At 37.3% G+C, this 16,762-nt stretch overlaps 1 protein-coding gene across 19 annotated transcripts in view; it reads right to left on the reverse strand.

The window, feature by feature from the left end:
* Positions 1–16,762, reverse strand: part of SOX5 (SRY-box transcription factor 5) — a 1,156,954-nt gene that overhangs the window by 141,731 nt on the left and 998,461 nt on the right. For 17 of the 19 annotated variants that reach the window (XM_045165614.1, XM_045165607.1, XM_045165602.1 and 14 more), the window contains one exon: positions 15,265–15,388. In XM_045165614.1, the coding sequence (XP_045021549.1) occupies positions 15,265–15,388 (124 nt within the window). The remainder of the gene's footprint in view (positions 1–15,264; positions 15,389–16,762) is intronic. The other 2 variants (XM_045165617.1, XM_045165600.1) reach the window with 1 other exon arrangement.

The following is a 16,762-nucleotide window of genomic DNA, read 5'->3' on the forward strand; positions in this document are numbered from 1 at the left end:
ATTCTTGCCTGGAGAATTCCATGGACAAAGGAGACTGGCGGGCTACAGTCCATGGGGTGGCAAAGAGTCGGACACGACTGAGTGATTAACACTTTCAGCCAACATAGAAGGTCTATAAATACTTCCTTGAATTGGTCTCCTCTTATGTCCTCAAACAATTCACTTGTCATTTCTTACCTTAAAGCTCATTCTCAACACCAAACTACTTAAAGGTCCACGTATACTCTAATTCATCTTGTGTTTTCCAGCCTTTATCAAGGCTGAATTTTTTTTTTTTCTACCAGGAATGTTGTTTCTGAATCCTTTCACTCCAACAACTTCATTTGCTTAATTGCCCTACAGGATTTGACTTTAGGCACAACCTTTAGGGATCCCCACCCCAAGAAGCCTTCCCTGACACCTTCTACCAAGCTTAGATTTGAATTCATTCCCTTTCCACTCACTTTTGTTAAAATTCTATGCATAGCTCTATTATATCACATCTGTTTATATCTCACTCTCCCCAACCAGACTGTTAGCATCCTAAGGCAGAATTATGTCCACTTAATCTTTACATTCACAGTTTCTAGCATAGTGCCTTGACCATTTAAGGCTATAAAATGTTTATGGACTGAATATATGAAGCAATATTTTATTTAATTAAGAAATTAACAAATTTCAAACACAGATGACAACTCTTCCTCAAAAGCTTAAGGCTTAACAGAAGAAATAGCTTGTAAGCCAATAATTATACAAACAAGGAACAAATTAGTGTTTTGTACAGGGTTTAACACAAGCAATACTGGTGTTTTAGATCTGCCGCCAATGATACCAAGGAAGGATAGAAAATGAAGGTGGAAAAAGAGGCCTAGAGTTTTAGGATATGAAGAAATAAGGACTCAAAGGAGGGAGTCAAACAATCTTTTGTAACATATTTTCACACATCAAACCATTCTTTTCTAATATTCCATAATTTTATCTCTTTTGTATATTTTCATATCCCCTTGGATATTAAAAGTCAATAATATAAATTTCCTAAATCTTAAAATGATTTCTGTTCATGAATAAGAACCCACTATTATGATGCCATTAAAGTACCTGAATATGGTCAAGGTATCTACTAGAAAAGATGTTTTGCTTTTTTTAAATTAATTTATTTTTTATTGCAGGGTAATTGTTTAATAGAATTTTGCTATTTTCTGTCAAACCTCAACATGAATCAGCCATAGGTATACATATATACCCTCCTTTTTGAAACTGCCTCCCATCTCCCTCCCCATCCCATCCCCCTAGGTTGATACAGAGCCCTGTTTGAGTTTCCTGAGCCATACAGCAAATTCCTGTTGGCTATCTATTTTACATATGGTAATGTAAGTTTCCATGTTACTCTCCCCACACATCTCACCCTCTCCTCCCCTCTCCCCATGTCCATAAGTCTATTCTCTATGTCTATTTCTCCACTGCTGCTGCTGCTGCTAAGTCGCTTCAGTTGTGTCCGACTCTGTGTGACCCCATAGACGGAAGGCTACCAAGGCTCCCCTGTCCCTGGGATTCTCCTGGCTGCTGACCTTTAAATAAATTCTTCAGTACCATTTTTCTGTGAAGAAGGCTGAGTGCCAAAGAATTCATGCTTTTGAACTGTGGTGTTGGAGAAGACTCTTGAGAGTCCCTTGGACTGCAAGATCATCCAACCAGTCCATTCTGAAGGAGATCAGCCCTGGGATTTCTTTGGAAGGAATAATGCTAAAGCTGAAACTCCAGTACTTTGGCCACCTCATGCGAAGAGTTGACTCACTGGAAAAGACTCTGATGCTGGGAGGGATTGGGGGCAGGAGGAGAAGGGGACGACAGAGGATGAGATGGCTGGATGGCATCACTGACTCGATGGATGTGAGTCTCAGTGAACTCCAGGAGCTGATGATGGACAGGGAGGCCTGGCATGCTGCAATTCATGGGGTCACAAAGAGTCGGACACGACTGAGCGACTGACTGAACTGAACTGAACTGAACCATTTTTCTAGATTCCATATATATGTGTTAGAATATGATATTTATCTTTCTCCTTTGACTTAATTTCACTCTGTGTAATAGGTTCTGGGTTCATCCACCTCATTAGAACTGACTCAAATGCATTCCTTTTTATGGCTGAGTAATATTCCATTGTGTATATGTAGCACAACTTTTTAAAAAGATGTTTTATATGAAAAACAGATGACAAAAACAAAATCCTTCGTCATAGTGACTGTTTCCAATCACTTCACTTCCCAATGGCTCAGTGGTAAAGAATCTGCTTGCCATCGCAGGAGCTGAAGGAGATGAGGGTTTGATCCCTGTGTTGAGAAGACCCCCTGGGGGAGGAAATGGCTACTCACTCTGGTATTCTTGCCTGGAAAATTCCATAGACAGAGGAGTCTGGTGGGCTACAGTCCATGGGGTTGCCAAGAGTTGGATATGAATGAGCACAATGGCACAATAAAGGTGAAAGGGCTTCTAAATGCAGAAAGTCTGTAAAGCCTGTCTAGATTTGCTGGAATAGTATGACTTTAATATTTGAAATCTTTTATGAAAAATGCTAATATTTTGTAGTAACTCATAAAATAAGTTAAGGATATAAATATTCCATATAAATTTTATTTGAGAAAGTAGAATTAATAAATTATCTTGCTTGACTGTTTAAAAAGAAGATATATTTAGGTGAGCATTAGTTCTTAACTGCTTTGTCATAAGCTAAATTTTTTTCAGTAAGAGACTTTTTAAAAATAAACTTTTTTTTTGTCTTCTTAATGCAGCATTGTGAAAGAAAACTTCACCCTAATTAATTTAATAGTTAACCTAGTTGGCTAATTGAGTAACAGATTAATTTATAAACTCTTCAAGAAACATGTTTTAAAATGGGAAGACATTTCTGCATATAAAAATTATTGCATCTTTTCCTCACCTTATTCCCCATAAATCTAATGAATTCTAGTACCAATGAAAATTCCTGGATTAGTTATCCAAGAAATCTGAGTATCCCTGCAAAGGTGACAATGAATCAAACAAGTATCCTTTTCCTTCTGTATTCCACCATTCCAACCAAGGCATCATTTAAGTATTACACAGCAACTCATTTTAAGCTGTACAAAAAGAATCATTAATTAAAGAACTGCTTCTATATGTGCATCTATTTGACAGTGCTGTCTACATTTTGCCTCTGTGTATTTTGAAGAAATGAATGGCACAGAGAAAAGCATCCAAAATGATGAAAGCATTAGAAAAGTAGGGATTTGGAAGAGAGGCATTCATACAAGCCACTTAAGACCAATTCAAGGGACTTCTCTGGTGGTCCAGTGGTTAAGAATTCGCCTACCAATGCAGGGGGCATGGGTTTGATCCCTGGTCCAGGTGGATCCCACACACCTCAGAGCAACTAAGACTGTGCGCCACAACTACTGAAGCCCTTGAGCCTAAAGCCTGTGCTCCAAAGCAAGAGAAGCACTGCAATCAGAAACCTGCACACTGCAACCAAGAGTAGCTTCCACTCTCTGCAACTAGAGAAAGTCTGCATGCAGCAGGCAACAATAAAAATAAGTAAGTAAATATATATGTTATATATATACCTATAAAGACCAATTCAAATGCTATTTCTCTTTTATTTTCCACTTTTAATATGATGGTTTAGCAAGTATTTCATTTTTAAAAAAGCACTCCATTTTTTGACACCCTTGATGATAGACATCCTTCCTTGTGCAGTGTATCCAGAATCTACAGGTTAAGAACAGAAAGCTTCCTAAATCACTCTAATAATAAGACTATGGAATAGATACTTGTGATAACTCCTGGCCTACAGAATTCACCAAGAATGGTAAATTTTAGACCTCTGGAAATTTAGAAATGTTATGAAATTTTCCCTCCCCTTAAAAAATAAAAAACAATAATGCAAGTAGAGTGACCTATAGTAGGTAAATTCCTGAAATCCTTTTCATCATATCAAATTCTGAATTTTGAAAATGGGTTGGTACATTTAATAATTAATAATGATATTTGTTGTCATGCTCTTGTTGTTCAGTCACTCAGTCATGTCCGACTTTGTGAACCCATGGACTGCACAACATCAGGCTTCCCTGTCCATCACCAACTCCCAGAGCTTGCTCAAACTCATGTCCATTGAGTCGATGATGCCATCCAACCATCTCATCCTCTGTCATCCCATTCTCCTCAATCTTTTCTAGCATCAGGGTCTTATCCAGTGAGTTAGTTCTTCGCATTAGGTGACCAAAGTATTGGCGCTTCACCTTCAGCATCAGTCCTTCCAATGAATATTCAGGCCTAATTTCCTTTAGGATGGACTGGTTGGATCTCCTTGCAGTCTAAGGGACTCTCAAGAGTCTTCTCCAACACCACAGTTCAAAAGCATCAATTCTTCGATGCTCAGTCTTCTTTATGGTCCAATTCTAACATCCATGGAACAACAGACTGGTTCCAAATAGGAAAAGGAGTAGTACATCAAGGCCGTATATCGTCACCCTGCTTATTTAACTTATATGCAGAGTACATCATGAGAAATGCTGGGCTGGATGAAGCACAAGCTGGAATCAAGATTGCCGGGACAAATATCGATAACCTCAGATATGCAGATGACACTACCCTTATGGCAGAAAGTGAAGAAGAACTAAAGAGCCTCTTGATGAAGGTGAAAGAGGAGAGTGAAAAAGTTGGCTTAAAGCTCAACATTCAGAAAACGAAGATCATGGCATCTGGTCCCATTACTTCATGGCAAATAGATGGGGAAACAGTGGAAATAGTGGCTGACTTTATATTTTTGGGCTCCCAAATCACTGCAGATGGTGACTGCAGCCATGAAATTAAAAGACACTTAGTTCTTGGAAGGAAAGTTATGACCAATATAGACAGCATATTTAAAGCAGAGACGTTCTTTGTCAACAAAGGTCCTTCTAGTCAAGGCTATGATTTTTCCAATAGTCATGTATGAATGTGAGAGTTGGATTATAAAGAAAGCTGAGCACACAAGAATTGATGCTTTTGAACTGCAGTGTTGAAGAAGACTCTTGGAAGTCTCTTGGATTGCAAGGAGATCCAACCAGTCCATCCTAAAGGAGATCAGTCCTGGGTGTTCATTGGAAGGACTGATGTTGAAGCTGAAACTCCAATACTTTGGTCACCTGATGCAAAGAGCTGACTCATTTGAAAACTGTGATGCTGGGGAAGATTGAGGGCAGGAGGAGAAGGGGACGACAGAGGATGAGATGGTTGGATGGCATCACCGATTCAATGGACATGGGTTTGGGTGAACTCCAAGAGTTGGTGATGGACAGGGAGGCCTGGCGTGCTGCAGTTCATGGGGTTACAAAGAGTTGGACACGACTGAGTGACTGAACTGAACTGAACTGAACTAAGTTTGTCATATCTTTTATTCCAAAGAAGAAAATAGTGATACATTATAGAATAATTTAACTTGTTTAGAAATGCATAGATTTGTCCTATACATTTATAATCTCCTTATGAAATGAGTAGGGCAGACATCACTGGAGCTACCTTGAAGAAGACAAGCTAAGGTACAAAGAGGAAAATGACTTGCCCAAGGGCACAGAATAATATGAAATGGGATTGGGACCACCACCGTCTTTTGCGACCTTGCATAATTTTTCTTCTGACAGAATTTATTTAATTGAGACAATTAACAATTTCAGATTAGAAGTCTCACTGATGCTTACTCATAGCTTAACTCAGATCAGTCAATTTTTAAAGTTTTAAACCATCCATTAACCAACTCAGAGAGCATTAGAATTTAGAGATAACCTCTCAGGTGAAAAATGTTCAAAAGGAAAAAAAAATATATCGAAGAAAAACACCATATTCTAGTCATGGAACTGATTACAGGAATAATACATTTGGGGCAAATATGTGCACACAAAAATTACTGTAGCATTGTCTAAAACTGTGAAGTACTGTAGATAAACATATGTTAATTGCTTGGGAACATAAAATGTAGTGTATTCAGTTTAATGAAACAAGATGCAGAATAATTTAAGTCTGAAAGTATGGAAGAAAGATGGCCATGATTTTCTGTTATATTTATAAGTAGAATATATCAGAAACATTTATCCTCCATATATTATACAGTACATATCACACATGAGGTGTATATATACATATATATATTACATAGCATACATTATAATACACAGATATCCTCACTCCTGCATATAAATACATATTTATGCATGAGTATATAATATATATATATGTATATAGTATATGTATATATAATGTATATGTGTATATAATATATATATGTGTATATAGTATATGTGTATATAGTTCTGGAAAAATAGGTACCAAACTTAACAGTGATCACCTCTGCAGATTGGGGTTACAGACAGGAAGGTATGAGTGTAGGAAGATAACTTTTAGTTACTATATGGAAGAAAGATGGCCATGATTTTTTTTTTGGTTATATTTGCACAGGCAAATAACTTTTAGCTTCTGTTTAATATTTGTACAGACAGCAAATGCTATCTTTAATATATTTGAAAAAATGTGAAGGGTTGTTATGAGGTGACTATATAAATAGGATCAAGAAAAGTTTAAATATGTTCTGTGAAACTAAAGCAAAAAATAAATTATTAGTGAATTAGTACTGTTTAAAATGTGTAGTTCTCCCAGCTTCCGCCCTTTGCACTGGCTGGAGTTGGGTCACAGAAGCTGGAGAAGTTACCTAAGGCCATGAGATGGGAACCACAGTTTGTGGAAAGCCATTCAATAAAGAAGAGAACAAGGAAGGACCTGATAGCACGGAGCTACCACATCAACAATGACTGAATTGTTACATGAGTAAAAAATATTATTTTTCCACATTTAAGCTAGTATCCTTTCTGCTTGTTACAGTATACTGCTGCTGCTGCTGCTGCTAAGTCGCTTCAGTCGTGTCCGACTCTGTGCGACCCCATAGACGGCCTCCTACCAGGCTCCTCTGTCCCTGTGATTCTCCAGGCAAGAACACTGGAGTGGGTTGCCATTTCCTTCTCCAATGCATGAAAGTGAAAAGTGAAAGTGAAGTCGCTCAGTCGAGTCCGACTCTTAGCGACCCCATGGACTGCAGCCTACCAGGCTCCTCCGTCCATGGGATTTTCCAGGCAAGAGTACTAGAGAGGGGTGCCATTGCCTTCTCCTTGTTATAGTATAGTTGAACCTAATACAGGATCTGATTCTCATGATGTTCCAGGAGCATGACTTCTTCAGTTTGCATGGAAAACACAGATCTCTATCTTAGAGTTACAAACAAGATACTATTTTACCCTGTTTTATTAAATACGATTTTTGCTTCTATATTTTCCCATCAACATTATGATTAAAGTTTGCCTTCTAGTGGGGCTTTCTATAGTGAAAGAGCACATTTACTGGGCAACAGAGTTGTCCAGTATTGTTAACAGTTACATCTATTCAAATAAAATAATATATTGCTCCTCTGGGCTTACACTTATACTGGGCTTATACAGTTTGATGACCTTAGTGTGAGCTTACTACTAAGATGAGATTCCATGTTTGCTGTGGCAACTATAATACAAACCTGGAATTTTGAGGACTAGGATACGAATTCATAAGGTAATACATTTTGAGGCCTTTTGGCTGAAACACAGTGTCACTAGCCAATCTGAACTCTGGTATCAGGAATGAGAATCATGTCAAAAAGAAAACACTGAGCTGAATCAGTTCATATTTTAACTGAAGGCATTCTTAATGTTCTTAACTGTTAAAAAGCAAACAAGATGGATTAAAAGATTATAGTTTTAGTCTAATGAAATCTGAAGAATTTATCAAAGAAAGGGCTATTGTGTTTTTTTTGTTTGTTTGCTTGTATGTGTGTGTTTTGGTGGTGGTAGTGTGTGTGGTTGGAGAAGGCAATGGCACCCCACTCCAGTACTCTTGCCTGGAAAATCCCATGGACAGAGGAGCCTGGTAGGCTGCAGTCCATGGGGTCGCTAAGAATTGGACACCAATGAGCAACTTCACTTTCACTTTTCACTTTCATGCATTGGAGAAGGAAATGGCAACCCACTCCAGTGTTCTTGCCTTGGAGAATCCCAGGGACAGGGGAGCCTGGTGGGCTGAGTTGGAGAGTTGGACACGAGTTGGACACGACAGAAGCGACACAGAGTTGGACACGACTGAAGCGACTTAGCAGTAGCAGCAGCACTGTATGTGGTGGGGGGCGGTGGGGAGACTGGACCAAATACTGGTTATTAATATAGCACAGTTACTACTTCACAGAGATATACTGCTTAACATTAATATGTCTCTCTGTATGTAAACAATAAGGCACGAAATAAGCTATCATTTCCATACTAAGTTATGACACTGTCACAGTAAAGATAGATAGATATATATATCTTTTCTCAGTGATGAATATTGTAAACTCCATTATTTGGCAAAAAGGAAAACAACTATCATACTGACCTAGAAACATCTAATCCATGGGAACTGGAAGGTGGCTGTCACCACATACTTTCTGTACTCAGTTCTCTTTACTTTTTAATCATTTCATATTTTAATGCCACCAATCTAACATGAGAACTTAACTGATTGACTCTTTAGTTTCAAAACTCTTCTCTATAAAAGTAAATATTTACAAAGCTTTAAACTGAGTTATGTTTGCCCAGTGTCATTGATTTCTAAGATTTGGGGAGGGGAGGCGAGGGAAGAGGAAGAGCTGGTCACAATAATTCTAACACACACAGAAGCCTGAAGATATGATTACATCTTCTCTCCGCTTATGTACAAAGAATCTACAGTATGTGATCCTGATAACACATGTTTCCTATTTTGTCAGTTCAATAAAAGCATACCATGTCAATGGTTTTTAGCTTGTGATTTGGTGATTGTTTCAGCACTGATTGTCAATGACCTATATGTCAGCTGATACAGTTGACACAGTTAAATCAGAAATTAGCATGCAGTCTCCTAAAATGCCAGACACATGGACCCTCTGCACCAGAGAGATATAATGAAACCCACATGATACCCCCATTAAACAATGAAACATGTGACATTAACTAAAAACAGGAACACATCAGCAAATGTGCCTGAGGAAGTTTATGGTATTTAACTCCTAAACATTAATTTTATCGTGGAATATGAGGAACTAATTAACTGAGAGTTTCCTTTTTTATTGGAAGCGGAAATACTGTTCAGAAAACTGATGAAGAGTAAATACAGCATATTTTAAGTTTATTAAGCTTGGCTCATCGACTTCCATTTATTTAAGCTAATCTCAGAAGGCAATTAAATATTTCAATCAGTAAATTTATATGGCTATTTTATTTAGCACATTTCTGAAAAATTAATCAATGTGTTAAAATGTAGAATGAATATGTGAATATATTTCTAGTTTCAAACAACCAAAACAATAACTAAATACATTTTTTAAAAATCACATGATTTCTTCCAACATGACCTCTAAAAGGTGAGTGGAAAATGATAAAAAGTTTAAAATTTGGTGATTATAATTAAAACAGTTAGGGTTAAGATTGTATCCTATGAGATGAATGTTTCTATCAGCACTATAATATTTTTTCTCTAAACAATAGTACTTTCCTAGTCGGAGGAAACATCATTCAGGTGTGGCAGAATGCATTTGATCCTATATAGGTAGAACATGAAATGTCATTAACTGCTGGGTGTGGGTTTATAATATTATTTTGATGAGGGGGGACAGTTTTTGCTGGTATTATGCTCAGTATTTAGCATTTTTAAGTAACCTGAGATAGACACAATGGGAGGCACTCTTGCATATATAATGCTATTCAATCTCCATAACAATTCGGTAAAATAGGTGTTATTAATCCATTTTGTAGGTCAGGAAATTGAAGCTCAATAACTTGCACAAGGCCAATCAAAGCAGCATGATGTGGCGAATCAATTGCTTATTGTATAATATTACACGTATCCCTGGAAGTGCCAGGTAAATTTTGTTACAACATTCTATTCTGTGGTTGTAATGTGATAGGTCAATAACAATAACTATCAAGTTAAAAGTTATGATGTTTAAAATGAATATATAACAGGCTGCTGCTGCTGCTGCTGCTAAGTCACCTCAGTCGTGTCCGACTCTGTGTGACCCCATAGACGTCAGCCCACCAGGCTCCCCCGTCCCTGGGATTCTCCAGCAAGAACACTGGAGTGGGCTGCCATTTCCTTCTCCAATGCAGGAAAGTGAAAGTGAAGTCGCTCAGTCGTGTCCGACTTTTAGCGGCCCCATGGACTGCAGCCTACCAGGCTCCTCCGTATAACAGGCTATAAGTTCCTAAATGTCTTAGATTCAGGCACCATCCGTGGCTCAATAATTCTTTCATGGCACCCTTAGGACAAAAGAAATGTCCAACTGCTCCATTTTATTAAGTAACAAGTTCCAAACAACTCATGCCTTTTATGTAGTGTTTTAGAGATGCCTCTGTATTTTCCTTGAAATTTTAAAACATCCTCTGTGCTCTGTGAATTAGCTACAGCACCCTGGTACTTTAGCACACAGTTTGGGCACTACAGCCCATCTATGGGGAAGATACAATATCTGTGGCTATGTGACACATTCGTTTTGACACTTTGGGCCAAAACTATCAAGCCAACCTATTGTGTGGCTATTCTACTGGATTTTGCCTTCCTGTAGATTTTTTAAAATTTCCACATAAAATATCTTCCTGTCCAAAATTTCTAAAGCATCTAGTAGATTTACATGGCTAGAAGTTTTACACTGAAATAGAAAGGAGAGAGGCAGAGGACTACAGTCATTGGTAAAAAGAGAAGAACTTCTTCCTTTTATTTCTGCCTATCAAATATATGCGCTGAAGGAATAGTGTTTAACCTGAGTGCGAGACAGGGTATGAGGAAGCTGTGTGTAACAAAAAGAGAACTGAAAGTTGGGGTCAGAGAAATTGGTATTGACCAAACTTATGGCCTTCAACCACCTTATCTCAAATGTCTTTCTCAAGTCTAAAGTGTTGAGCTAAAACCAACAGACATCTTCAAAATAATTTTAAATTTTCATAGATTTTTTTCTATGGTGAGCCAGGACAAAAGTCTTCCTGCCAACATAAAATAGTTCTACAGGTACAAAAGGTATGCACATTTTATTTCAAAAATATCTACTGGATACAAGCTTTGCAGTTCACAGGTTCAAGTCTTTGGTTGAGAGCTCAGAATTCCACTCAGTCTTTCCAGCAGAAGCAAATGGACTGTGTCCTTGGAGTCTTCAACCATCCAAAGTGTACTCGAACCAACTCATTTGTAGATTACATTTATTTTATAATTCAGAATTTGAACCTTCATTATTCAGTCTTTCAAATTTATTTCCAAGGGCTTTAATGATTGCTTTCTACTTAAAATGAGCTAATATCTACAAATATCATTTAAAATTGGGATCTTAGATTATACAATATAAAATCTGGGGTGTGTTTACATATAACAACTGAATTGACAATTTTCATAGAACTTATTAGTTAAAAATAAAGATCATTTATTTTTTCCTGAATGAAATAGTCTCTGAATTGAGTTGATTGATTAAAGCAGTATTTTTACACAACTGCTTTCCAGTTATTGCATATATTAAAAGTGCTCAATTTAATAATATACCATTATTTTACCTTAGAAGTCTGGAAGTATTTTTACATTTTAAGACGTAAGTAAGAAAAACAATAACTAGATAGAGATACATGGAGAAGTTGGGTTCATGATTGATTTTTACTAAGAGCAAATGCCCAAACAACTAAAATTCTGGTGATATATCAACATTTGCAAACTGATCTACATATTCATAGATAAGAGTAGACTACAACATTCAATAAAACTTCTTTTCTATCTACCCACTTTGCTCTGAAGTCTCTGGCTGTGCTATTTATTTGTATATTGTTTAATGATATGCTTTCTAGTAGTTAAGAGAAATCCTAGTAACGATATTCTGTAGGTGTTCATTCCACACCATATTTCTACAATTATATTCATTAGGCAAAATACCTTTATTTTCAATGAAAAACTTCTTTTTGGAAAATAGGAGATACTAACTCAATGTATGATGGTTAGGTTACCCAACTTGTAATTTTATTTTTTCCCCATTGATATTATTTTAACTTTCTTGGGTAGTTTCAAATTTTATTTATTTAATTTTATTTATCAAGACACATCAAGTTTAAATAGAAAAATGTATCATCAGTACCTTCTTGAATGGATTGATGAAAAGCATTTGAGTATATTAAAAATAGTTTATCTTTCATATTTACTTGGGACTAAAATCAAGATGGATTAGTCAGTGTCACTGTCATTAAAAACTATGTACTATTACTGAAAACAAATGAGAGCCAGACATGTCACAAACGACAGAAAATTTGAGGGTGGGGGATAAAATAGGAAGTCCCACTGAAGAGGGATGATGGAGAGATTTGCTTCTTTCCCTATCTCAATTCCTCTCCTGATACATGATTATGGAGGAAACAGTTTGGACTATTTATGGCTTCCACCTAGCTCCTCAACTCAAACTGACTCAGAGCATGAGCGTGTCAACAAGCGTGGCACTTTATTTTGCTACTGGCTTCATCTTAGATTCAGAGTTTGGCATGACTGTAGTTTCAAGCTTGCCAGCAGCTGTAGAGATTTTATCCTATTTTATTTCCAAACATACTAAAGATGTGGTATCATTTATAACTTTAGGCACTGAAGGTATAAATATCAAATGGTTGATATACCAATAACTTTAGGAAGGGATGTATTTCTCCATGCCACATTACACGAACACTGAACAAGTCCACCATGCCAACTCATCAAATGGGAGTGAGGGAGAGGTGTTCCTGACCTTTTCCAGGTCCATAGTTATGCTATTGTTCACACTCAATGAGGTTTTCTCTTCAAGTATCTGAAAATGGGACTTATTTTTACAGTTGCTTAAAACATTTCTTTTTGGAAAACAGAACTGGTCTACATGTATGTACTGCAGGTACAATCTGAGGCAATCTGATTTTTAAAAGCATTTTTTCTTTAACTTTAGTAACCAAAGCTACAAAAAAACACATTGACAACATGCATTTAATGTGAATAGTAATTCCTTAGGTATATGGAAACAAAATATATTTTATAATTAAAAACTCAGAAATTAATGTAGTGATAGAATTTAAAATTTTCTTCTTAAAATTTAAGTTATTTTTAGAATTTAAATATTTAGAATATAAATGTAGTCCTTAGTTAAAAAAAAAAAGGAAGCTGGTATTTCTGGATGAATCAGTCTACCAAGACACAATTATGTGACAAACATATTAAATGAATAAATTAAAGATCCAGAGTGAGAACACCATCTTAAAACACAGGAAACCAAAGAGAAAGATATTCAAAAGCCATGTTAAAAACTGTAAAGAACAAAGTGCCTTACAAGTCTGAATTTTGAAACTCCTCAGTTCAGTTCATTTTTACCTAGACTCCATAGGTGCATCTACTCATATTTATGGTTCTATATATTTAAAGAATTACATCCCATTTCTTCAATACTGTACAAAGGAAGGTGTAAAAACTAGAAATGAATGTTAAATATGAAATTTCAAGACATCATTTAGCAGGAAGTATATCTGATTTCTAGTAATATTCAACAAATTTCTCAAATGCAGTAAGTGTTGAAGCATAGCAGGATGTTAATGGGACAATTTATTAACATATAAATGAAGCAAAATCTACTGGAACTTCCCAAATATTCTACATAAATATATAAAGTGATAATATTTTGCTAATTGTTTTCAATGGTATTCTACTTTGATCTATGAAAATACTTCAATATACTTGCTTTCTCTGTATTTTTTGAGTATGATAATAATGTTCTGGAAGATACTTAGCTTAGCAGCCTAGTCTCTCTTTGGAATTTGTTACTATTTTTATCTACAGATTATAGTTTGCATTTTGAGTCTCTGAATTTTGGAAAATAAAGTATTAGATTGTTTCCAAAACAGTGTAGAATTTTGATTTTGGTTAAAAAAAAAAGGTCATAAAAACACAGGCAACTAAAGTTAATAAGCAATATAAACAGTCATCTCAATATAGACTATCAGTGTAAAAATGCCTTTTTTGTTTGTTTGTAATGAATGCTCATTAATTCATTCAACAAATAGTTGAATATTGTACTAAAACTTTAGATATAACAATAAATGAAACAGAAGGCGCTCTGGCCCTCAGTTTACAATTGAAGTGGAAGAAAATATACAGGATCCAAAGGAACCTGGAGAAAGGGATCTAACTAGTTCAGGCCAGCCTTCCCTGCTCTGAGTTGGAAGAGGTTCACGACACCAAGGAGAGTGAACCCAGACAATTCAACTCACAGGTTAAGAGAGTATGGTTTGGTCTAAGAGCTAAAAGAATACCAGTGAGAAACTAGGCTGTAAATATAGGGAGGAGATGGATAATAGAAGGCCAGCTAATTCACATTAGGAAACTTGGGTTTATCTTAAACCACAATGGAAACCTGCTGCTGCTGCTGCTGCTAAGTCGCTTCAATCGTGTCCGACTCTGTGCAACCCCATAGATAGCAGCCCATCAGGCCCCGCCGTCCCTGGGATTCTCCAGGCAAGAACACTGGAGTGGGTTGCCATTTCCTTCTCCAATGCATGAAAGTGAAAAGTGAAAGTGAAGTCGCTCAGTCGTGCCAGACTCTTAGCAACCCTGTGGACTGCAGCCTACTAGGCTCCTCCGTCCATGGGATTTTCCAGACAAGAGTACTGGAGTGGGTTGCCATTGCCTTCTCCACAATGGAAACCTATTAAACTGCATATTCCTGTCTTCTCTTTGTGACCCCATGGACTGAAGCCTGCCAGGCTCCTCTGCCATGGAATTTTCCAGGCAAGAATATTGGAGTGGGTTGCCATTCCCTTTTACAGGGGATCTTCCCTACCCAGGGATCATATATAGGTCTTCCACACTGCAGGTGGATTCTTTACCATCTGAGCTACTAGGGAAGCCAGGGATATTCCTATTTTACCTATGTAAAAATAAATTCAACCTGAAAATCATACTCATATTTTAGGAATACACTGGAAATAAAAGTTATGAAACCAAATTATAAAAAACAAATACTGGCTTCAGAAACACAGAAATATTTTAGGCACTTAAATATCAACATAAACCCTTTTCTTCATTTTCTGTGTATTTCCCCTTTAAAATAAAAATGCTATACGGGTGATCTCATTTCTTGGTGTGGCAGGAATATTAAATTGCCTAAAGACATGACCTCCACCCACTCCCAAATGAAAAATCAACGGTACTTACTACATCCAGCCTTATAGCTGAAGCCTGGAGGAAGGAGGAATCCTTGCTGGGCAGCTGCAGCCAGTGTCCGTTGATCGGGAGGGAATACGGGAATCATTAATGGCGGCAGTTGACCTTGAACCTGCTGAACGTATTAGAGTGAATCAAAGAGAAGAAGTCTTGACATTCCATGCTTCCCAACCCTCCTTATTTTATGATAAAAGGGAAAAAATATTCAGTTCAATATACAAGTTTGCTAGAACACTGGACGTGAGACTGCCTTGGGACTGCTTTAGACAGCAGATTCAGAATACTAAATACTATATAACTGGAAAGTGATATCAAGTTCACTTTCTAACCTGATGAATAATTTCCCTACATATATCCTTGAAAGTGGTGAAGTATCTATTGATGCTTCACACTACAAGTCTTTTCCTATTGCATTAATATAATGATTTTAAAAGTACCAGTTAGGTTGAACTAAAATCTCCTTTTATAAATCCCATCTGTTGGGACTAATTCTACCTTCTAAAACAAAATTAACTAAACTGTACCATTTTATAAGTTCTTCACTACTTGAAGATAATTCTCATGTTCATGCGTAATATTGAGTTTTTAAATGTTTGAATAAAAGATCTGGAAGAAAGCTTAGGGAGTATTAAGACTTTCTCTATTCTTTACAGAAGAGGTGTGTGTGCGTGTGTGTGTGTGCGCGCGCGTGTATTAACGCGCACACGTATGCTCCATTGCATCTGACTATTTGCAAATCCGTGGATTGTAGTCCACCAGGCTCTTCTGTACATGGAATACTGGAATGGGTTGCCATTCCCTTCTCCAAGGGATCTTTCTGACCCAGAGAACCAATCTGCATCTCTTGCACCTCTAGCATTGGCAGGAGGATTCTTTGCCACTGTGCCTCTTGGGAAGCCTCTAATAGAAGAGGCAACTGGGGCCAAAAGAGAACTGATTTGCCATGGCCATGGAATGGGGTGGGGATGGGTCAAAACTATGTCTATGATCTGGTTCCTTGGATCCATCTCTGTCCTAGACTTTTTTGTCATCTATCTTCTTTCAGGCAACTGAACCATTCCTCAAACCATATGGCTTCCCTGGTGGCTCAGCTGGTAAAGAATCCACCTGCAATGCAGGAGACCCTGGTTCGATTCCTGGGTCAGGAAGATCTGCTGGAGATAGTATAGGCTACCCATTCCAGTATTCTTGGGCTTCCCTGGTGGATCAGCTGGTAAAGAATCCACCTGTAATGCGGGAGACCAGGGTTTGATTCCTGGATTGGGAAGATCCCCTGGAGAAGGGAATGGCTACCCACTCTAGTATTCTGGCCTGGAGTCGGGCTCAATAAAGGACAGAAATGATATGGATCTAATAGAAGCAGAAGATATTAAGAGGAGGTGGCAAGAATACACAGAAGAGCTGTACAAAAAAGATCTTCATGACCCAGATAATCACAATGGTGTGATCACTCACCTAGAGCAAGACATCCTGGAATGTGAAGTCAAGA

This window comes from Bubalus bubalis, chromosome 4 (genome assembly GCF_019923935.1).
Source record: "Bubalus bubalis isolate 160015118507 breed Murrah chromosome 4, NDDB_SH_1, whole genome shotgun sequence".
NCBI lineage: Eukaryota > Metazoa > Chordata > Mammalia > Artiodactyla > Bovidae > Bubalus > Bubalus bubalis.